Here is a 24346-nt window from a genome sequence, read left to right on the forward strand (position 1 = left end):
CCAGCAGCTGACTGCCTTGTAGTACGATCCTCCTCCTTTAAGACCCCAATCACCTGTATATTAATTTATCGACCACCTCAGTCACCTCCCGGCTTTCTCCTTGCCTTTCAGAACTTATTGGCACCCTGGTAGTCAATAGTGCCTCTCTCCTTGTTCTGTGTGATTTTAACTTTTGGCCTCCTGATCCTGCCGAGGACTCTGTCGCCAAAGATTTCACTCAACTGCTCCTCAGCCTTAACTTTACCCAGCACGTTCAAGATCCCACCCACATCCGGGGCCATATCCTTGATCAGGTTTGGACACTTAACCTTCCTATGTCCACCCCTACTATCTCGCCCTGTCCCTGGTCGGATCATTCCCTGCTTGCTTTTTCCCTGGATTTGAACCATAAAACATCACTTCCTCTTCCCAAAAACACCTGGGCTAGGAAGTGGCATAAAGTTGATATCCCTTCTCTTTGCAACTCCTTAGCTGCCACCTGCCCTGATCTTTCAGGCTTGGACCACCACTCCCAGGCTGCCACATTAGACCGGTGGCTCACCAACGCCTGCGACCCTGTGGCCCCACTGAAGCGGATTACCATCAACCGCACCCATAATGCCAACAAATGGTTCAGCTCTGGCCTCAAAGCCAAGAAATTAGAGCTAAGGCAGGCCGAACGAGCCTGGAGAAGAGCATACTGCCCCATCTGTAGACAACACTTCACTACCGTACTTAATGAATATAAAGTAGCCATTCTGACAGCTAAGACCGAATATTTCTCCGGGCGCATCCTAGCTGCAGAAAGCCAGCCTCGTGAGATTTTTTCCACCGTCCACGAGCTGGCATCATCGGACAGAACTCTACCCAAGATTCCCCCCTCTCAGGCCTTATGTGACTCGCTCAACGAGTTTTTTATCAATAAGATAGCCCTCATCAAAGCCAACATCCCCGTATCCACCCTCCTCCACTCCTCCCCAACCCCCTGACAATAACTGCTCCCTCACCTCCATCCCCCCACTCAATAGAGAATCCTTGCCCGTTCTACTCAGTCGTGTCAAGTCGGGCTCCCCAGCTGACATCGGCCCGGCACGCATTCTCCGTCAGTTCTTCTCGGTATGCCCAACAACCCACCTCACTCTCCTGAACAACTGCTTTACCTCTGGTTCCGTTCCGGCCTCCTTTAAGACCGCCATAATCCTCCCTATTCTAAAAAAAACAGGGGCTGACCCCTCATCCCCGGCAAATTACCGCCCTATATCCCTACTCCCTTATTTGGGAAAGGTAGCAGAGTCCCACGTCTCCCAGGTGCTCAGCTCCTTTATAGAGAACAGTAACCACCTTTCACCCTGCCAGGCGGGCTTCCTCCCCCGACACTCCACGGAGAAGGTGGTCATTTCAGTCATGGGCCAGCTCAGGGAGGGACTCGATACCAACATCCCCCAGGCCCTGGTCCTTCTCGATCTGTCCGCCGCTTTTGACACGGTAGACCATTCCATCCTTCTGTCCCGTGTCAAGGCGGCGGGCATCAGGGAACAGGTTCTAACCTGGATAGGTTCCTTCCTGGAAGGCCGTACTCAGGCGGTCCACCTTGTCGAATTCTCGGCCTCACCTTGCAGGGTGAAATGTGGCGTCCCCCAGGGCTCTTCTCTTTCCCCCTTATTATTTAACCTTTACATCTTTCCTCTTATTTTTGCACTTCAACAAATGGAGGTCACAGTTTATAACTATGCTGACGACCTCCAACTCATTTTTAATTTCTCCTCCCCTTCACTAGCCACTTCCAGCCTCCAGTCCGTCTTGCTATTTATCCGGGATTGGATGAATGCAAACCATCTTAAACTCAACCTGGAAAAAACTGAGCTGATTCTGACTGGAGGCAGTGGCAATCCCTGGTCGTCCTCCTTCTGGCCCTCTTCCTTTGGCCCTCCTCCCACCCCCTCTCATTCTGTCAAGACCCTTGGTATTACACTCAATCCCCACTTGACACTTCACTCCCATATCAGTTCTGTTGTCTCTTCCTGTTTTTTTACCTTACGTATTATTAGGAAAGTATCCCGGTTTTTCTCTCCCTCTGCACTTAAACCTATTGTAATGGCCATGGTCTTATCTAAGATCGACTACGGGAACATCATTTACAATGGTGCTCCCGCCTATGCACTTCAACGCCTCCAGCTGGTGCAGAACCAGGCGGCTCGCCTGGTGCATGGCCTATCAAAATATCATCACTCTTCCCCCCTTCTCTTGGCCCTTCACTGGCTCCCAATTAAACAAAGAGCCCTTTTTAAACTTGGCTGCCTGACTTTTCAAGCTCGGGCGGGCACCGCTCCCGCCTTCATTAATTCTGCCATCACCAACTATAGTCCTGCCAGAGATTTACGCTCCTCCACCAAATCCTTGTTAGTGATCCCCCGGTTCAAGAAACGATCCGGAGGCCAGAAATTCTCGCTACTTGCTCCTACATTCTGGAACTCCCGTCCCCCCCTCTCAGATCCTCCCCCTCCTACACAGAGTTTCGTAAAGCCCTTAAGACTTTTCTGTTCCAGAAAGCTCTTAGCCTATAGCCCCCAGTTTTGAAATCCTATAGCGCCAAGAAACTGCCTAGTGAATGCGCGCTCTACAAATTGCTAAAAATTCAAAAATAAATAAACTTGTAAAGCGCTCAGCTATCCCGGATGGTGTCTTGCGGCGCTAGCACAGACATTTATATAGTGTTCAGTATACCTTAGTCATTACGACGAGAGCCAAGTTTTCAGGGCCTTTCTAAATTCTTGTTCGGACTGCAATGCACACAGTTGAAGAGGAAAGTTATTCCATCATTTAGAGGTCCCTACCTCAAAATTCCTTACCCCCATTCTGGCTTTCGCTAAACAGAGGGTAGTAAGGTACCCTTTGTGGTTAGATCTAAGAGATCTGTTCTGCTGCCAAGGACGAAGATTCTTCCTCAAATAGTTGGGCCCCCTTCCTTGAAATACCTGAAAAGCAAACGTAAGGACCTAAAATTCGATGCGCTTGGCCACAGGTAGCCAATGCAGTTGTCGCAGGTAAGGGGAACTACGTTTGCAAAGAGGGACCTTGCAGACCAGTCTGGCCGCTGAATTCTGCACTATCTGAAGCCTACGGATCAGTCAAATTGGCAGACCCATATAGAGACTGTTAGCATAATCAAGATGGGTTGTGATTAGGGCACGCAGGACGGTTTTACGTGCTGACTCAGGCACGAAATCAATGAATTTCCTAATGATTTTTATCTTGCAGAAGCAGGCTGCAGATAACTGTTGAACCTGGGTGGCAAGGGATAGATCTTTGTCCCACCTAATTTCTAGATTCTTAACTGAGTCCTTAGGCGTGGGGGGGTCCTAAATCAGCTGGCCATCATAATGCTGAAGAAGGTGTTAATTTTTTTTGAGAAAGAACAATGGTTTTTGGTGGCCTAAAAAGGTCCTTGTGTATGTAAGAATTAATTAATGTTATTTGAATTAATCAAACCTGGGAGAAGGCGGCGTTTTTGTAGGATAGCATATAAAAGGCTACTTTATTCTATTTGTAAACATATATTTTTTAAACATATTTTTCATATATTTCTCAGGTGCTCACATTGGTGACAAAGTGCATAGGGTGACTGAGTGAAAAATTACAATAAAAACTATATACAGATGTCACACAAACAAGGATGTATTCCACAGAAATATATACAATGAGGCAAAGGAATTTCCTTGGCAGGGTCGACGGCGTTTCGATCTATATCAATTTAGATCATCATCAGGACATAGTGAGCTTGTTTAGAGTGGTGGAATAAACTTCCATCCAATTAGACAAAGGGATAATTAATTTGATTGCCAAGTCTGAAGATTGGTATCTAGTGTCTTCCAACAATTGTATTTATTAATTTCCTACGTATAGGTCTTAATGGCGGCCACAATTTAAATGTCGAAGTATCATTTGTCATGCAAGGCAGACGTTGAGGGTCTTCATTTCTTTATACTAAAACCGTTATTTAAGCCTCGTCCCGGCAGGAGTTGATCACCGCGTCCGCGTCCTTGCTGTTCCGGCGTCTTGTGCGAGGTGTTAAAGCTTGGTTAAAAAACAAGACCTCCATCTTGTCAGCATTAAGTTTAAGGAAGTTAGTGATCATCCAGGCAGAGATGTTTTTTAGGCATTGTTTCAGAGAGTCAAAGGAAGATGCGGACACTCCACTGAGAGTAAATATCAGTTGAGTGTCATCCGCATAAGATGTCACCTTGATCCCAGTGTCAGTGATAAGCTCTGCAAGCGGAGTCAAATAGATGTTGAAAAGTCGTTGAAAAGATGTTGATCGGCTCAAGGCCGATCCTACTTTAATGGTTTTGCGGTGGAGATGTAAGGGGGGATCGGTACCGGTTGTACTCGGCCATGTAGGTAAGATGCGCTCCAGTCAAGCGCTGTCCCATAGATGCCAATTTGCTTAGGGCGATCCATTAAGATGGAATGGGACACTGTGTCAAGCGCTGCTGACAGGTCGAGTATTACCAGCATGACTGGTGAGCCCCTATCCACCGCTCATCGGATGGCATCTGCCATCTTAATTGGTCAATCAATCAACCAATCAATCAGAGCATTTGTGAAGCGCACTACTCACCCATGAGGTGTAGTGTAGTTCCTATATTCCCAATAGGCTCTGCGCATCGGAATAACATAAACGATAGTTTAGACGTAGGACTGAGGTCGACTAGGTCTCTATTGAATATGTTAGACTTAATTATGAATGCCAGCTAGCTCACAGGTCACTAGAAACTTTCTCGAGTAAACAGGAAGGAGTTAACTTCCCTGAATAGACAAGAAGGGATTAGCTTCTGACAACCGCATTAACATGACAACTTTTGCTCCCTCCAGAATAAGGAGTATATCTCCAGAGTTGTGTGAAAACAATAGACAGCTATTTCACTCAGTCAATCGTGCATACTTTTTTTCACCAGAGTGCAGAGAAATAGAGAGACGGGCGTTTTCAATCAAAGTTGTTATTTATTGAGCAGTCCTCTTTCTTGTGCAAGAGAAGTGAATTGCCAAAATTGCAATACTTGTCATAAAGTAAAGTGCGTACAGTAAAAGGATTATTATGAAATAATACTGTAAAAGCATTTCTATGGTTTCTGAGCCATATGATACTTAAAACGGATAAAATATATACATACATAAAATCATTGACTAAACGTACTCAACTGGTGCTTCTAAGATACGCCTACCCTGGTGTACCTAACCTAAGCCTAGTACGTGGGAAGGAGTAAGTGAGCTGCAGTTTAAGTTAAGTTAGTTTTGCCAAGAATCTGAATCAAGAATTCTCTAAGGATCTAATCAGCTCCGTACCTTGGTTATAGAATGAAGGAGGTCTTGTATCTTGTTCTCAGGACTCGATCTCCCAGAAACCCGCAAGGGTGACTGGAAACACGAGCTGGATTTCTCGGCAGGAGAAAAGACAGCATCTCTCTCAGTGCGTCAAATGGGAGGGTCGGCTCCCTTCGGCTCTCGCATCAGCTGGGCTTCGGGCAAGTAGATAGCCGCTCTGCTCCAAACCACCGCGTGTTTGCTTAAGGCAACATTGGTATATTTATACCTGGAAGGTGTCGAGTTTGACGTAAAGTTGGACATAAGACGTCACTAAGAACTTACAGTTCTTTCTGGACTCCAGGAGTTCTTGTTCAAATCAAAACAAAAGCAGGGGGATTTCCCGGGCTGCTGGAGGCTTGGTTTGTTTAAAGAACGCTTTGTGCTTTCTAGGAGTCTATGGGAGTAGCCTTGCCGTATTTGGACTGCATTGGCTATGACTAAATATGGATATGATTCTTATGCCTTTATAAGGATATGTTTTGTTATAACCACGTAAGGGCATGAATCGGGAATATTTAAATAGAGTCCTAGATACGTTTACAACACCCACTCCACGTATTATGTCAATCATTACTAAAATACTAAGCAATACTAAACATATAACGATGCATGTGTTTTCCAACCCACCCCAAAATACATAAATTGTATTTGAAATGGTATATGGTATATACATGAAAATGAGTATTTGTACTGTACGGTTTTCAAGCAGTGGTATCATTCAGATAATGCATACATAAATATTGGCTGAATGAATTGCGAAAATTACATTTATGAAATGGCTCTTAATACAGAAAACAAAGTTGAAACCATTTCATCACATTTTTATACAATACTGTACATGTGCTAGAGGCTGAATCAAAATATTGTCTCCAGAGTTTCAAAATAGAAATCTTGTTCTCTAAGAATAGTTCTACTTTAAGCAGAGTACCATGTGCCAGAAAAAAAGGTAAATATTTTGGGAATGGAAAAATAATTTGGCTTTCAGGGGAAAAAATTAGTTCCAATTCTTTTCAGTAGTCTTGTTTATCAAAACTGAAGGACGAATTCAGAGTTCAGGGAATGCTGTGTGCTCGTTGTTTTAAAAGTTAAGGAAAGAACATCAAATCAGACAGGCTTGCGAAAAATTGTTCTACAACAGTAGCAGAAACTTCGACCAAGTTCGAAAAAGCTGACATAGTGCATATGTGAGAACCATTGCCATCATCGATGTCTGGATCAGCAATGCTCACAGAAGGTTGTACCTGTGTGGTGTTGCTTTCATCTCGTACTTTACCGCCACCTAATCGTAATGGTGAAGTCTCAACGAATGCCATCATCAGATTAGGTAGCCGCTGGGGACAACACGTTGCATGAGCCGTTACCGAACCAAGCAAAGTATCGATATCCATAGGTACTGCCGATGGTAGTGTAAGACAGACGTCCAACACGCATTCTTCTCCGCATAGCAGACATCGAAGCACAGGTAAGATGCAATCTTGCCAGATTGGTCTGAATGAAAGAAACCAGGTAGTACTCAGATCTCTTAGCCGGGCAAAGCCGAGGACTTTAGTGATCTGTTCTCGGTATCGTATAGTAGCCTGAGTTTTGTCTGTGGCTTGACTTGCTACGAGTCCCAAAAGAAGAGGCAGTCCGCCAAATACAGAATGCACAAAATTCGGGAAGAATCCCAGAACTGTTTCAAAGGGTGCTAACAGTCCCGAAAAAATGGCCTTAAATACATGTGCGATGCCACTGGTATCAGACATGTTTAAAATTTGACCTCACATTTCTACAAAATGCACGGGGCAATTTATCGATAATAGGGTATGTATTTCTGCCGCTGTCCTTGCAACTTGCAGATCACACGTTTCTTTGGACGAGGTTAAAAGCATAGTTGTCTTTAAAAGAATAGACTTCATTCTGCTTAAAGTATCAATTCGAATAGAAGAGATATTCAGAGAAGGCCATATTGCTGCCTCCTTGTCTGGTTTGCTGTTTGGATACAATACTTACATACAGCAAATGACCCTGGAAGTAACGTTCACGAGATAGGCTAATCCTGGCACCATACCACAACAGCTGCGGTCATTTATTACAACGTAGCTGCCGTTGGAAAGCTGTCTGGAAAAAGGCTCTATCTGTGTTGCAGGGGTGCCATGCAGGTGACATGAAAGGTTATTTGATGAACCTTTGCAGGCTCCATGCAAGTTAATACCTTGACAAAGAAGTGTACCACTTAGTGAATTTTTACAGTAATTACCACTAAGAAATACCTCTTTTTTCCCTTCAATATAACATTTATGTGTATAAGGTAATTTCCAGGTTGACTTGATGTATCCTTTACCCAACCTTTCAAACAGGCCTGCTGGTATATACTTTCGGCAATATTGAAACTGAAAAGTTGTTATCGGAGTTGTAATTGTACCATGTATTATCCATTTAATGACAGGTCTCTCTGACATTGTCAATGGTAATCTCTCAAGTTTTTCAATGCTCAGAATCATATAATCTGCTCCTTTTTGTGCCAAACTGATTTGTTTCTCTGTAATGTTAAAGATAGAAAATAATGACGTTTTGTTGATTAGATGCCATGGCACGTGACCTGAATGCAGATTTTGTAACGTCCAGCCTAGCTGTACAATAGAACGTAATTGGGACTGGCCATGTTGTAACATTAGCAAGTCCTGCTCTATTATATCAATAGCGGATGATACAATGCTGTCCAGTGAATAAATTCTGGAGGACAGAGTCGTTAACCCATTGTCCACTACAGACAGTGATTTTTCCAAATGAATACGATCAATTTCTCGTATTTTTTCAGCAGTTTCAATTTGCATTGCTTTCCAAGCTTCGTTGTAAGCCGCGTATATACCGGCGTATATGAAACGTTTTTAACGCTGTTTGCGAGGTCCCAATGTGAAATCTCGCAAGTCAGCACCTTCTTTGAGTAAAGTTAAGTGTTGCTTAATTTCCTGCAGTGTGGATCTCTGTAGCCATTCGAGGCATAGCTTTCCTACACTGTATGTTGTAACTATCCCTGGATGTTGTCTCTGGGATTATCTTGGGTCTGGCCTGTTATGTTTGAACCCCTGTCTTTTATTCAGGAATCTATCTTGACAGTTATTAGTGTCTGTGGGCCAGATCAACCATTTGTTCCAACCAGTATTTGTTCTGTTTTGGTGTAAAATAAGGGATATGTCTATCTCCACATCTGTAGTGCTATTACTATCAGGTATGGGTTTTGGAATAGACGCTTTGTTTAAGTCTTTTATCTTGGCCAGGCCAAGACAGGTTGTTTGCTGAATGGTGTCATTCAGGAATATTATCTGTTCTGGGATCATGCAGGCTCTAAATAATGATTCTATACCTTGTACCTGCCAGGCTTTTGTACCCCAGATGGTTTTTGTCTCAATATTATTTTTCCAAAATTCAAAACCAAATGTAGACATTTTTTCATAAAATTGTTCTGAATAAATCAATTTAGTATTTGTCAACATGTTTTTCATTCCTGTCTTATTTAACATTTTGAAATAAAACATTTCTGGATCAGTTTTATTAAACCCTGAGAAGTATCGGAATTTCTCATAAAATGTTTTTGAACTGCCTTTTGGCGGTGTGGGACAATGTTCCCATTGGTTATAAGTAAAAACATTTCTAGGATTAGCAGATTTATGCAAATAGTGATGACCATAGTGGTTAAAACAGTACATTTCTTCATAGTTTAAGGAACCCTGCAAATAGTCATGTTCTGTGAATTTTGCTGACATTTCTAAATCTGACATCATATTAATAATATTTTCAAAGTCCTAATCATCAGAGAAAGTACTTGGTGTCACAAAGTCACTTAAGGAAACCTTAAACTGGTGTGGATATTTCAAGAGCTCAATCGGGCCATAGATTTCGCAATCCGTTTTGTCCCATGCTACACCCCCAGTTATAGGATTGGCTCTAATGTTCACTGATGACAGTTCTCTTTTTTCAATGTGAGAAGATCTGTGAGGCTTTAGGGCCAAGTTTATGTCCTTACTTGCTGTGTCCATTGTACTATATTTTCCATCAATAAATCTACCCAAACATAAAATCATGATGAGCCAAAGTAGGAGGAAAAGTACACCAAACACAATTCATAATTCAATCCATGGTGAAATCAGATATGTTTCTTTGAGTTGATGAAATAGTTCAGTCAATTTTTCTTTCAAAGTTTTTGTTGCTGGCGTTTCTTCATGTTCACATGGATCATCCGAAAAGTCATCGAAATTGATGAAGTAGCCAGATGCAGTTCTGTCAATTGTTGGAATTGCTTCCGGATTTTCATTTATCTTTGGATATGTATGTTCAGAGGCTACATAATTGTAGACTGGTGTTTCTTGACGAACTGTTGTAATTTGGGTTTCAAGAGTCACAAGTTCCATGGCTTTGTTGCATAGTCCTTTTTTGTTCACTGCAGGTTCATCAAAAGTGATCAGTCTATCAGTTTGAACCTCTTGGATTGTAGCAAGGTTTGGTCTTCTGCTACTTCTTGGGAGTCCACTAGGCCTACTACTTATTATTGGCCACATGATTGTGGTTTTAACAGGTCGATTGATACAACTCTGTTATCCTTTTTACCAGCAAGTGCCGGTAGTACTACTGAACTTGTTCCGCTGACAGCTAAGACAGGTACTGCTTTTCTGTAAGAAGGCCCACATTCCTTCTTCACCGCGATCTTCTCTCTGACTAGATCCCCAATCTTTGGAATCCAGACAGGTCTTGCTGGGACAGGTGGTTTTTCTTCAGTCGCCGTTGGCTTTAGCTTTGTGTTACTTAGACTTCTTCTTGTTTCATTTAAGTCCTGTAAAACAGCCAAACGATCTTTGATATCAAAGGATTTTTCTTTCACCCCTGAAGTGTGACGATCAAGGTCATGAATGATCATTCTGGTACCAAACAAAATCACCCAAACCTAATACCCTCGCTATTATAGATTGCTTTATGTCTCGGTTTTTTCTCTCCACTACCGCATTTCCCTCGGGATGGAATGGACTAGAGTACCGCAATGCAATGCCCATGCTGGCCATGGCCTCCTTGTAAGCCCGTCAGTGGTGTCAAGGTGTCCCTTCATGCACATAAAAAATATGAAATATTGTTTTTAAACATCTATTTGTGCTACTTAATGGAGTTCACATAGAAATTGAAAAACTTAATGCACATAAACAATCACAAAAGGTGATTTCCTCATTCTATGTGTGCTGCAGAATGCAGCACACATAGAAAGAGGAAAAAACAAGGGGAAATTAATACATTTCCTCTTGTTGCACCTGCCTATGCCTGCCTTCGGACGCATTTCCAGGTTTAGGATTTCTCGTAAGTCCAGAAATGTGTCAGGATCCATGGGTGTTGCGTGGAAACGCCCACGGCAACACCCATGGAACGCCCATTTCACACAAAGTGCTTAGTGTGAAGGGGACGTATTTCCAAGGAAAGGAAAAGCCATGTAGGGTGGCTTTTCGTGTCCTTGTAAATAAAGGGAAATGCGCCACTGGTGCATCACAAAAAGTGATGCACCGGTGGCGCAAAGGTCTTGTAAATAAGCCCCTGGGTTTTGAGGTGAATTTCAAGGTTTTTTTCCTATTAAGATATATTATAACGGTATACAGACATAATATCGAATCAAAAATATAGAATAGCACTAATATCAAAGTCAAAATATAGAATGGACAAAATATCGAATGGACAGAATATAGTGGTGAAAAATATCGAATTGAAGGTAAGTAATGTAATATTAATTTTTAAAATATAGAAAGTTAAAATATTTAAGTATATAATATAGGTAATAAAATATATAGAATTTTTAATATCGAATTTTTTAAAGTGTTTTTTATGTTATTTAATTTTTGCGTAATTTAATTCTGTAGTGGGTTGTGGGTTTATAGGGGAATAGGGTGGGAAGTAATTACATTGTAATTAATTAAATATGTTATTTGTTAATTAATTATCGATATGTAATTAATACATTTTTAATTGGTAATGAATTTTTAATACTTTCCTACTGTTAAACTCACTAGAGTGGGAATAGTAAATTTTATTCCCTACACTATCCAACGCTTTCCCTACTGGTGCACTCTCTGGAGTGGGAATAGTAATTTTTACCCCTAAGCTATCCAACGCTTTCCCTACTGTTGCACTCTCTGGAGTGGGAATAGTAATTTTTACCCCTACGGTATCCAACGCTTTCTCCACTGTTGCACCCTCTGGAGTGGGAATAGTAATTTTTACCCCTACACTATCCATCACTTTCCCTACTGTTGCACTCTCTGGAGTGGGAATAGTAATTTTTACCCCTACGCTATCCAACGCTTTCCCTACTGTTGCACTCTTTGGAGTGGGAATAGTAATTTTTACCCTCCCGCTATCCAACACTTTCCCTACTGTTGCACTCACTGGAGTGGGAATAGTAATTTTTACCCCTACGCTACCCAACGCGTTCCCTACTGTTGCACTCACTGGAGTGGGAATAGTAATATTTACCCTCCCGCTATCCAACGCTTTCCCTACTGTTGCACTCACTGGAGTGGGAATAATCATTTTTACCCTTACGCTATCCAACGCTTTCCCTACTGTTGCACTCACTGGAGTGGGAATAGTAATTTTTACCCCTACGCTATCCAACGTTTACCCTACTGTTGCAGTCGCTGGAGTGGTAATAGTAAATGTTACTCTCCCGCTATCCTACGGTAAAAGTATTGTATATTTTGTATTAATATTATGGTAATATATATATATGTGTTAAAAAATAAAATTGTATGTTTATTTTTTTAACTTAAATTAATTATTTAATAGTTTTAAGGTTAAGTATTTTTTAAGTATGTTTTAGTTAATTATATTTATTATTTCATTAATTTTAAATTAATTTTAAGACATTTAAAAAAAATCGATATTTTAACTAACTATATATTTTTTTAGATATTTTTGATTCGATATTTTTGGCCTTACCTGTTTGTAAATAGGACTTCGATATTTTTGTATTCTATATTTTGTCATTGATATTTTGGGTATTCTATATTTCTGTATTCGATATTTTGTCAGTGATCCGTGTTTGTTTTTTTACATAAATAACATTGTTCTAATGAACTAGGATATATGTATTGGGTTGGTCCATTTTAGATCCACAGATCCCTCGCAAAGTCAAATGCCTGGACTTTTTGTCCCCATGTGCTTTGACTTTCTGTTTGGGCACCCCGGGGGAGCCTTGCATCCAGCGTGTTTTTTGTTTTTAGTAGTGGTTATATCCTAGTTTGCCTAGATTTTTATTGATATGCAGACCCGTTTTATTATTGTGATTCTGCTGCAAATGCAGAACACATCTGATAGATTAAAACACTCTCCACATTCACAAATGTCATTGCATTTCCCCAACCACCATCCAAAATTGCTCCTGGAGAAAAAAGGGGAACCAGGAAGAGGAAGACGAACCCCCGTCAAAGAAGCAATCCCTAGAATTATATTATTCACTGGATCATCTATTGAAGAGAAGCTGTTCAAAAAGATTGTTCTATGCACAATTTGTTAAAAGAAAATGTTGATAAGCACAGGGAAGGAGTATTCAAATGGGACATCGAGTATGATGGAAAACCTGCGTATCATTTACCCCAGGCAACTTGCAAGGGTGGAGTTACAGTGGGATGCAGCACAAGAATCAACATTCACTGGTGCATCAAACTTGGTCCAAGGAGACTCAGTGTCATCCCAAATAACACAAGGATTATCATCAAGGCTTCTACAGATTAGCTATTTATAAACCTCTTATTCTGAAGGCTAAAGCCTTCTAATTTACGAAGATCAAAAATGCAAAAAACTCAACTAAAGAGCTTTTTCGAACAGTTACCGAATTAACCACAAACTGGACCAGAAATGTCACTGTCACTAGTCAATCTTTCTGTGATACCTTAGCCAACATATTTTTGGAAAAAGTGGAAACCGTTTTCAAGACTTTCTGCATTTTTGAGTCTTATATTAGAAAACTTATCCAGCCTGCCATCGAAATCAGCTAAAATCACGAGCGAGCTTACCTCTCTATCCACAGATGATATTACTATTTTATTGAGAACTTCCACTTTTGGTTCTCCATATGACGCTTGCCCTCCTAATGTAGCCAAACAGGCTACAGAGGTATTTACGGCCAAGCTACCTTTTATCGTCTATCCTATGTTTAAATCAGGTATCTTCCCCACCATCTGGAAGAAAGCAGTACTGCTTCCTCTTCTAAAAAATGCCTAGGTAGGCCAGAAGGATCCCACTACCGCCCCACCTCCTGCCTCCCTTACTGGTCAAAATAGCTGAAATAGTTAATAACAACCAGCATGTGGCTTTCCTTGAATCTAATAAGCTTTTGGATGCCACCCAATGCGACTTTCGAAGAGGTCATAGCACCAACACAGCAGTGATTAAGGCAGCCAACGAGATCAGGCAGGCATGGGATCAGGGGAAAGGGGCAGCCCTTATCCTACTTGACCTCTCGGCTTCTATTGACACTGTAAGTCACAAGCTGCTGCTAGGACAGCTGGCTAATGGTGGGATCTCAGGTTTGGCCTTGCATCTGCTAAAATCCTATTTTCTTAATCGCGAGCACATAGTTAAAGTGGAGAACTATGTTTCTCGTCCTTTCTCCCTTCCTTGCGGGGTCCCCACGGGGTCTTCGTTGAGCCCAACTCTTTTTAATATTTATGTTTCCCCTCTTGCCAAATTGATAAGAAGTTTTGGATTTTCCTTGAGCTCCTACACGAATGATACCAAAAAAGTCTTCTCCATTGGAAATGATGCAGAGGGCACTGGGGTCAGATTCAATGACTGCATGTCCTACTTTTTGGAGTACAGTCACCCTTGTGGACTCCATATGCTTGGCTGGCCATTATGGGATCTATACCAATGTTGGTAGACAAGGCCTGTACTCCGGGGTGATTATTGATGACAAACTGAATTTCGTTGATCAGGTGAATAAGCTCACCTAATACACCTTCTGTACCCTCATATTTCTGTTAAACTTGAAATATCTAGTCGCTTCTCAGATCTTGTCAAAATTAGATTATAGCAATAGCCTACTTCTCACCACCCATCAATACAATATGAACAAATTACAAGTCCTTTAAAATGCTGCAGCCGGACTTCTGTTGAAAATTCTCACATTTGTCTCAGTATCTCAGGGTATCAAAAACCTGCACTGTCTTCCCATCAATCAAAGAGTCAGTTTCATGGTGCTTTGTTTATCCTATAAGGCTCTTATTGATCTTATCCCTGACTTGCTTATTCACAGCTTCAAATGGTACTGCCCCAACAAAAGTCTATGTTCTGCTAATGCTAAATTAGCTGTACTACCTAGGTTCAAACGAGCTAGGTGGGGTGGCAAGATCTTCCTGATGGAAGCATCTAAGGCATGGAATACCTTACCTCTTCTCATCAAAACGACACCTAGGGGGTCGTTAGCATTGTGGCGGGCGGTGCTCTCAGCATCCCCCGCCACAATGCTAAAAATGCACATATGCATTTGCATTAACAAAGCGGCAGGCACCGCGTGGTGCCTGTCGCTTACCCACCGTGTGCACCCCCCACCTTTCCTTCACTCCAGGGGCCCACAGGGGGCCCCCGAAGTGAAGATCGCATGCCTTTCCATGGCGGCATGCTAATATGGCTAATATGGCTAATAGACACCGCCACCATATTCAATCTTTTCCGCCCCGGCCGCAAGGCGACCGGGGCTGGTGCGATGGTGCATTGTGTCCCAGATTTCGGTGGCATGTTTGCAAAGGGATCTGGCATTGGTCAGGAGGCAGTTGAGTTGATCAGGTGGGGTGTCGGCATACGGGGTTGCCTTGGCATTGCTTGATGAGGCATTGATAAATGATGGGTGGTGTTGAATTGGCAGTGGATGCAGGTGAAGAATTCCTGATGTGGAGCATGATGATGCAAGGCAGCAGTTGTGGTTGTGTGTGGGATCCAGGGTGTGGAGCTCTGTGGTGGAGTGCCTGTGGTAGAGCTGTGGGCCAGGGTTCCTGGAGCTTGGATGGTCTAGGCACGGATGCACGCAGAAGGGCTTTCCTTGGGTGTGCGTTCAGTGTGCAGGCGGTTTGGCGACGCTGAGCCCTCCATTAAGTAGCCCAGTGAGGTAGGAGGGGCTGTCCGGGAGGCAGGAGGGCAGGGGTCATGGGTAGTGGTAAAAGCTGGCACAGGGAGAAACCAGAGTGTACTGAATTTAGAAAAAAACAGAAAAAGAGAAAAAAAATTCCAGGGAAAAACAGAGTGCAATCAAGCAAACAGTGCAGCAAAACAATGAAAAGCAATACAATCAAAGCTTTTAAAGAGCCTAAACCAAGGAGGGAACAGAGCTCGAACTGTGGTACCATGTAGCTGGAGGGCTGGGGCGGTGTCTCTGTGCTAAGGGAACTGCAGCAGGGAGGGGTGAGCAACACCAGGTGGTTGAGGGCTACTCACTGTTGCTGCGCTGAGGCCTCCATTAAGTAGCCCTGAGAGGTGGAAGGGCCTGTCAGGGAGGCAGAAGGGCAAGAGGCTTGGATGTCGATAAAAGACGGCATGGGAGTGAAACCAGAGTGATATGGATAAGAAACAGACCAGAAAAAGAGATAACATTCCAGGGAAAAACATAGTGTACAATCAGGCAAACAGCAGAGTAAAACAATGAATAGTAATACAATCAACAGTACAGCAGCACAGACAAAAACAATACAATCAGAGCTTTTTAAGGGCAAAAACCAAGGGGGAACCAGGGCTCGCACCATGTTACTGGGTAGCAGGAGGGCCAGAACGATGCCTCTGTGCTATGGGGACTGCAGCAGCGAGCAAGACCAGGCAGTCGAGGGTAACTAATTATATCACTACTTACATGCACATCTACACACATCTCTACTTAACTTTTTTGTGCAAGCACGCACACAGATACACACACACACATTCCATTGAGTGCACACACATAACTGTATCCAACACACACACAGTCACACACATACACTTTCACACATTAAGTGACAGAGACACTCACATTCACAAACATGTCTACACACACCTATATACACCTTCCTTTGCTTTCACACACAAAGACACACAGATGCAACTACACTCCTCACACACATCCACAGTCAGCCACATAGGCACCCAAACACACTTGCACATGCCTCCACACACATTCCTATGCAAACAAACACAAACTATCCATACACACACTCTCACAAACTCAATCCCATATTTACACACATAGATACATTCACTGACACATACACTGACATACACACCTGTAGACACCTCTACACACATTCCCTTACACACACAAAGACACACACGTACACCCACAAGCATACACACCCATGCTCTGTCACACACACACAAAGAGACCACCACATACTGAGTCATACACACTCACACACACACTTGCACACACCTTTACACACATTACCTCACACACATACACAACCACACTCACCCACACATCCATACATTCAGTTAAATACACTCACATGCATGGCTACACCCATGTCTACACACATTCCCCTGCACACGCACAGACACAACTACCCCCACCACACATACCCACACTTAGTCACACACATAGTCACACACATATATGCTCACACATTCAGTAACACCCACACAAACACCTGCACATAACTCTACAAATGATCCCTTGTACACATTTACACACACACACACACATATTACAACACCCATGCACTCAGGGATACACATGCACACATACGCCCAAACATGCACATACAAACACATCCAGAGACAATTCCTTGCACACATTCCAATAAACACATGATCTTGTACCCATACACAGAGACATACATACAAACATTTTGAGCCAGAAAGAAAAACATGGACATTGACACACTAACAAACAACATTGTTTTTTCCATCTTTAAAACAAAATAGGCTTTTCAGAAAAAAAAGCCTTTTATGTATGTTTTCAAAAGTTAAAGGTTAAATAAAAAGGGACTCTGAACTTGAGTGTAAGTAAACTCCAAACTAAAAATAATAAACATTTATGGTCCAACACTGCCATCATGAAACTAGAAAAGGCGGGCATTCCTATGCTCGCAACGTTTCAACTTTTCGCAGATGTGTGGGTGTGCCAGGTCCCCATGACTTTCGTCATAGGGACCTGGCACACCCACACATCTGCCCAAGACATCGCTGCATAAACTCCCATCAGCTACAAGATGAAACACTGAGACCGCACCAGCAGACACAATAGGGGCATCGCCATCGTACACAATGAGTCAGTCACCTGCACCAGGTGTGTGTATGTTTGTTGTGTTCACAATGACACAACACAGATCATGGAACACATGAATTTCCAGCCCCATGCCGACACCAGGACCACCATCAGATGAACCCTCACATACACACATCCAGAACCCCAAAATGGCTTTAACTACACCATCATCCAATCTATCACCCTGTTAGCTGTCGAAACCGAACACTATGTCTTCCTGGGAAACCTCAAATTCCACCTTGATGACTCTACCAACACCACCATCCTCCTGGAAAGATTATAAATCATCGGCCTCAAGCAGATTGTCACCAACCAGGACACATACTAGAACCCATCTTCACGTCCAGCAATAGAATCAGATACAGCCACGCCTTGGAACTCACCTGGATGAACCACACCATTGTACACTTCAACCTCACTGGAATGCTGCACACCGCATCCATCAGACATAGTGGTCTCTACTGCAGCTGAACCAAGGTAACTCAACAGCAATGGACCGACGCCCTAAGCACCGTTCAGCCTAACATTACCCCCAACCTGAACCACACAATAAAGAATTTCAACTCTGCCAACCAAGTCACCACAACCAAACCAGCCAAAATGCACAGACCCACCAAATGAGCCAGCTGGTACACATCCACAGATAATGATGCACTCAGATGGATGGTATCCTTCCTTAAGGGATGCACCCAGAGATTCCGCCTCCGTCCCTTCACATTCCAACCCAAGCACACCCTCTGCGGAGTACCCCAAGGCTCATGCCTCAGCACTACTCTCTTCAACATCTACATGACACCACATGCAGACATCGTAAGATTCCATGGCATCACCATCATCTACTATGCCAAAGGCACCCACCTTGTCCTCTCACTCTCAGAAAACCCCACCCTGACGAAAATCAACTTCCACAACTGTATGAAGGACATTGCAACATGAATGAAAGACAACTGCCTTAAACTCAACATGGACAAAACTGCAGTTCTGATCTTCGGCAGACACACCACTCTTTTGAAAGACTCCTGGTGGTCAGTGGAGCTCAGACCTACCCCCACCAGAAAAACCAGCCCGGCCCACAACCTCTGCATCATACTGGATAATGAACTCTCCATGAAATGTCAGGTTAACGTCATTATGCTATCCTACTTCCACAAGATTTGCATGCCCCACAAAATCTTCAGATGGCAACCCATCAGCACAAGGAACACTGTGATGGAGGCCCTCATTACCAGCCGGCTCGACTACAGCATGCACTCTATGCCAGCACCACCTCCAAACTTAAGCAAAGACTCCAGGCAACCTTGGACGCAGCAGCCAGAGAAATCCTCAACTTGCCCAGGAGGATACATATCACCCAGCCCCTGATAGACCTCCACTGACTCTCCATCCAGTTCAAACTCCTGACCCACCCCTACAAAGCCCTCCACAACCAAGGATCAGGCTACATAAACCACTGCCTGATCTTCTACCAACCAACCAGAAACCTCTGCTCCACACACCTTGCCCTCGCTCAGAAACCACCTCACTGATAAAGCCTGGAATACCCTTCCCCTTCACACTTCACCCTCTCTGAACCACTACAGGATGGGACTTAAGACATGGCTCTTCAACTGATACCTGCAGTACAACACCTGGATACCCCCTGGGGTTATAAGCCCTGCTACACAAATATTACTTGATTAATTTATTGATTGTATGGGAGTGTTTTTGACACTGAATATGTGGAGGTGTATATGTGTGGCTGTGTGCGTGGGGTGGATGTTGTTTTTTGTGTTTGTGCACACAATGGAATGTGTGTGGAGGTGTGCGTAATTGTTGGTCTGTGTGTGACTGAATGTGCTGGGCTGTCCTTGTGGCTGTGTGTGTGACTACGGTTGTGTGTGTTCATGTAATTATGTGTGTGTTTGTGTGTGTGTGTGTGTGTGTGTGTGTAGTTGTGTGTGTATATGCTCACAAGGGAATGTGGGTAAAGGTGTGTGTGGGCATGTATCTGAGTGTGTGTATATCACTGAAAGTGTGTGGATGTATATGTGTGACTGAGTGTGTGTCTGTGTTGGTATATGTGTGGAGGTGTGAGAAAGTGTGTGTGTGTGTGTGTGTGTGTGAGAGACTGGGCATGTGGTGGTGTCTGTTTGTGTGTGTATGTGTGTGAGACAGCTGGCCTGATTTAGATCTTGGAGGGACTGCGACGAATTGGGCTTTCTTGGCAGTTTTCCCTCCTGCCAAACTGGCAGTCCTCCCACCCTATTTAGACAATGATGGCAAAGGGAGACCAGACCACCAGGTGCCTGCTGACTATGCCAGGATGTCTCTGCCCACCCATACAGCAGGATGAGCTGTAGCAGGCAGTGGAGGTACTCCGGGAACGAATCTCGCTCTTCAGATTTGGATGTGGGCTGTTTCTACAGCAATTCTGATGGGCATTCCTTCTACTTCGACTGGGTGGAAATGTAAGAAAAAGGATGAATACTCACCTTTTCTGGGGTACGAGATGCGGTTTTGCCCTCTTCATCTTTGTCCAGGCCCCCCCCTGTCCTTATGTACCCTGATCACGACTGACAGGCAGCCCATTTTGATGGAATTGAAGATAAGTGTTTGTGGTGTGTGCATATATTCATTGCATGGTGTGTGTATGTTTGTTGTGTTCACAACAGTATGTACATTTAAGATCTCTACACATATCCTACACACATATGTACACATGCACTACATATATATGTTTTACATGAAGAAAAACTTGTCACTTACCTGTCACCCCACCACCAGAGTCCCCGCACCCATCTGGACTCTGCAAACAGGACGCCACCAGCCCAACGGGAACATCTAAATTGGCTTGGCAGAACCCCTCTATCATGTGAGCAATTGAGGCAGCACAGAAGACCGCTGGCTTGGCCATCTTCTGTGTATTGCATATGCATCTCAATAGGGTGGACTGGAGCCTGTCTGCTTGAAGGAATACTCTGGCCCGCTGCCATGGTGGGCCGGCCTGAAGACCCCCAAGATTTAAGTCAGGCCCTGAGTTTGGTTGTGTCTGTGGGTGTAGGTGTGTGTGCACAGAAATGCATGTGAAGGTGTGTATGTAAGTGCAGGTGTGTAACTGATTTTGTGTGGGTGTATATGTGTGACTGAGTGTGTGTGTGTGGAGATAGTTGAGTGTGTGTATGTGTGAGCAAATGATGATGTGTAGAGGTGTGTGCAAGTATGTGTGTGTGACTAATCATGTGGGTGTCTGTGACTGCTACTGAGTATTTGTAGGTGTCGGTGCAGTTGTGTGTGCACAGGGGATTGCGTGTGGAGGTGTGTATAGGTTTGCATGTGTGTGACTGTCTCAGAATTTTGTATGTGTATGATTGAGTGTGCGGTATAGAAGTAGTTGTGGGTGTGCAAGTGACAGAATGTTTTTGGAGGTGTGTACAATTGTGGGTGTGCACTGAATGTGTGAAGGTGTCTGTGTTTATGACTGACTTTGGGTGCAGTTGTGCATGTTTGTGTGTCCACGTGAATGTGTGTGAGGTGTGTGTGAACATGTATTTGAGTTCATCACTGAATCTGTGGGGGTGTATGTGTGTTACTGAGTGTGTGGGTGTGTGTGTTTGTTTGTGGGTGTAGACGTGTTTGTGTGCAAGGGATTGTGTATGGAGGTGTGTGCAATAGTGTATGTGGGTGTGTGTGTGTGACTGTGTTTGGACACGTGCATGCGTGGGTGTAGGGGTCTGTGTAATATATATGTGTGTGTGTGTGTACATGTGTGTGTAGGTGTGTGTGTATGATATGTACAGATAAACGGTTATAATAAAAACACACTTACTAAATAGTGATGAAAAGCAAATAGCATTTCATTATATAACTAGTTCTTCAACCAATTTTAAACTCCATTTTTCTTTAAACGTTTCTTCTGCTACTGTGAGCAACATTCAAACACTACTAAAATGCAAAAATCAACATAAATGTTAATCTTTTGCCTTCTGATGTTGCTAATTTATAAGGTAAAATATTTCTGCAGCAGCTCCCCCTGTTCTGTAGTTGGTAATGTAACTGAAGGATGTTTAGTGCACTGAAAACATTAAAAAACTTATGTGAGAACCAGAAATTTATAATGCCACTTTTTAATTCACAAGAACAAGTTCTGTGCCAGTTAGAGCCTTCCATGGAGACTTGGCCTTCTATACCAAGAGTAACTGACATTTGTCAGATCCAAGATAGAAGGTAGTTACACATATAATGATGCTTCACTTTGTTACGGAATACCCTTTGTATAAATGCATATCTTAATGATCCGTATATAGTAGACGAACTTCTCTGTAAAGAACAACAGACAGCATGAAAATGGCCGGTTAAAGAGTAATGTTCGAACAACGGAGTTTTACTATGGTGAAAGGTGAGCCTCCTGTCTGAAAAGCTTTCTACATGGTACTGTATATCTGTAGAAAATTGTAAAATATGTCACAGGGAGTGTGTAGTTGCGAATGGCATCAATGGGAAGGGAGGGGCAGGCTCTCACATGTGCTGAAATAAAATAAAAACATATTAAAAGGTAATGGGTGCGCACAAATATAAACTTAAATATATTAAAAGAAACACTTACCTGACAAAAGGACCTCCGGCTCTGGACATTGTCACTCTGCAGCCGGGCCACCAGGAAACTCCCTTGACTAATCAGGGCCCTGATTGGAGAGAGCGGCATGTCTAAGTGCTCCACAGTGCTATGGAGACCAGCAGTTTATCTACCCAGCTGTCTGATGAGACAATCTTATGTAGTGCACTGTCAACTCTCTCGGTTACAGCACAAGGTTGGACAGACGCTTGTTAATATACAACAAATATAAGTGGTTTTCTGTAAATCTCAAGAAGATGCTGAAGAATTTCTAATGGTAGTATTAGGCATTTTAGAAAATGAGCAAATACCAATTAAAGATTTGCTTGGAGTAAGCTACTCATGGCAATATGAATTTAAGAAATGTCAACATATCTTAACAACTCACATTCCCTATGAGTGATTTGTGTTTTTTACCATTTAACCAGGTTGCAAATTAGTGTCATTTGACACATTACTAAACAAAGGTGTGCAAAATAATGTATGTCCAGACTGCAGACCTTCTATCAACTTTAATTGTTGATCACAGCAATAAATATGTCATATTAATGCTACAAAGTTGTAGCATATATGGCATTAAAATAAAAAATCAAATTTCCACATTATAAGCAGGAAAGATTTCACTTGAAAGCATAAGTGTGGTCAGGGACTAGCCTCTCTAGGAAGAGATGTGACCAGGGTGACAAATGTATTTAGAAGAAGCTTCACCAATTAATAGCTAATTAATGTGTTGAGGTACTGGCCTCTCTGTGAAGAGCTCGGTTCAGGGCTCTTCAACATACAGCTTTCACTTTGACCAGAGTTCTTCGCAGAGAGGCTCCTCCCCCTCCAATGACATCTCCTAATAGTTGACCAAGCCTCTTCTACATATTCTTATTGCCCTAGTCTGATCTCTTCACAGAGAGTATACCATCTTATCATTTCAACCTATTATGTTACAAGAATGTAGAAAGGGTGTCGATTTCAGGGAAAATTGTAAACTAAGCCCTGGGGTGGGCCAGTGCTCAGGGGTCAGCACAAGAGTCATTATTTTTTTCTTTCCAATGAGGAGTCCCCCAGCCAGCCAGCCAGCATAGACGTAAAGGCCTTGCCTGATGTGCGACTTTCAGATGTGGATACCTGAATGGAAAGGCAGCACGGCGTCCACCATGATGGTACCCCAGATGGTACCCCAGGCGAGGCAAGGCGAGTCTCCGAGTTGCAGGTTCTATGAGATCGTGACTTAGTCCACTGATTCATGTAACTGAACCCATCTCCAGCGGAATCCACTGGAATCCACTTTTACTTAACATCTGCCGGGTTTGAAGGACTCCTTAGCAACCCCTCATTCAGCAGGCACCTTTGTTAAACCCGCCTTATACCATGAGACCTTCGAGCGTCTACTTTTGTATTAGTGTCTATTTATTTACCGATATTAACTTTGTGCCCATGAACTGCAGCGGAAACCATTTTATCGCTATCTTTGCTGCATTTTAAGTTCTCTCGGCTTAGTATCAAAGCCATTATCGCTGCTTTAGTGGCAGTTTCCTGCCGCTAAAGCAGCAATAATTTTAACGCCGTTTCTTGATAATATGCCCTTTTTTTCTTTCAGTCTTGCTCTGGGACGCATTCGGAATTCATTATAGTATCAACATATTATCCTTCTTGTGCGAAGCATACCATTAGATGCTGGGTCTGACTCCGTGGTTTCTACGTACAAAAACACGTGTATAAATGCAGGCACTATTGAGTGTGAGCACGTGGCTTCCTGAAGAAGGCGTTTTGCGAAACACACCTAGATAATTGAACAAAAGCCACATGAACATTGATTTAAAAGAAATCCATTTAATAGAATGAAATAAAGATTATATTGCCTTTTGATCATCAAATCAAGCTTAATTTTTCACGACAATGTCATTGCTGCATATATCCATTATACTCTGTTTTGTTCATGTGTGGGTGATTTTTGAATAAGGATGAGCAAATAATAGATGTTTGTTGTAAATTCTTTTCTGGTGTGAGTGAATAACACATTGGCTCAATAATGAGTTTCATATTTTCTGCATATTCCATAATAAGGATTTAAAATTAAACAATAAAAAATATGTTTGTGATACACTTTGCATGCATTTTTCCTTGAGCTCCATTTCCTGATTAATGTTTTCTTATTAACACATGCATGTGAATTAGAT

The 24346-nt window shown here is 42.8% G+C and overlaps 1 protein-coding gene across 1 annotated transcript in view; it reads left to right on the top strand.

Annotated features, from left to right (window-relative positions):
• Window positions 1-24346, top strand: part of LOC144770732 (sialic acid-binding Ig-like lectin 13) — an 847291-nt gene that overhangs the window by 677943 nt on the left and 145002 nt on the right. The window contains exon 8 of the mRNA XM_078655470.1: window positions 12769-12778. Coding sequence (XP_078511596.1) covers window positions 12769-12778 — 10 coding nt within the window. The remainder of the gene's footprint in view (window positions 1-12768; window positions 12779-24346) is intronic.

The sequence above is a fragment of the Lissotriton helveticus genome, chromosome 7 (assembly GCF_964261635.1).
Source record: "Lissotriton helveticus chromosome 7, aLisHel1.1, whole genome shotgun sequence".
NCBI classification, from domain to species: Eukaryota; Metazoa; Chordata; class Amphibia; order Caudata; family Salamandridae; genus Lissotriton; species Lissotriton helveticus.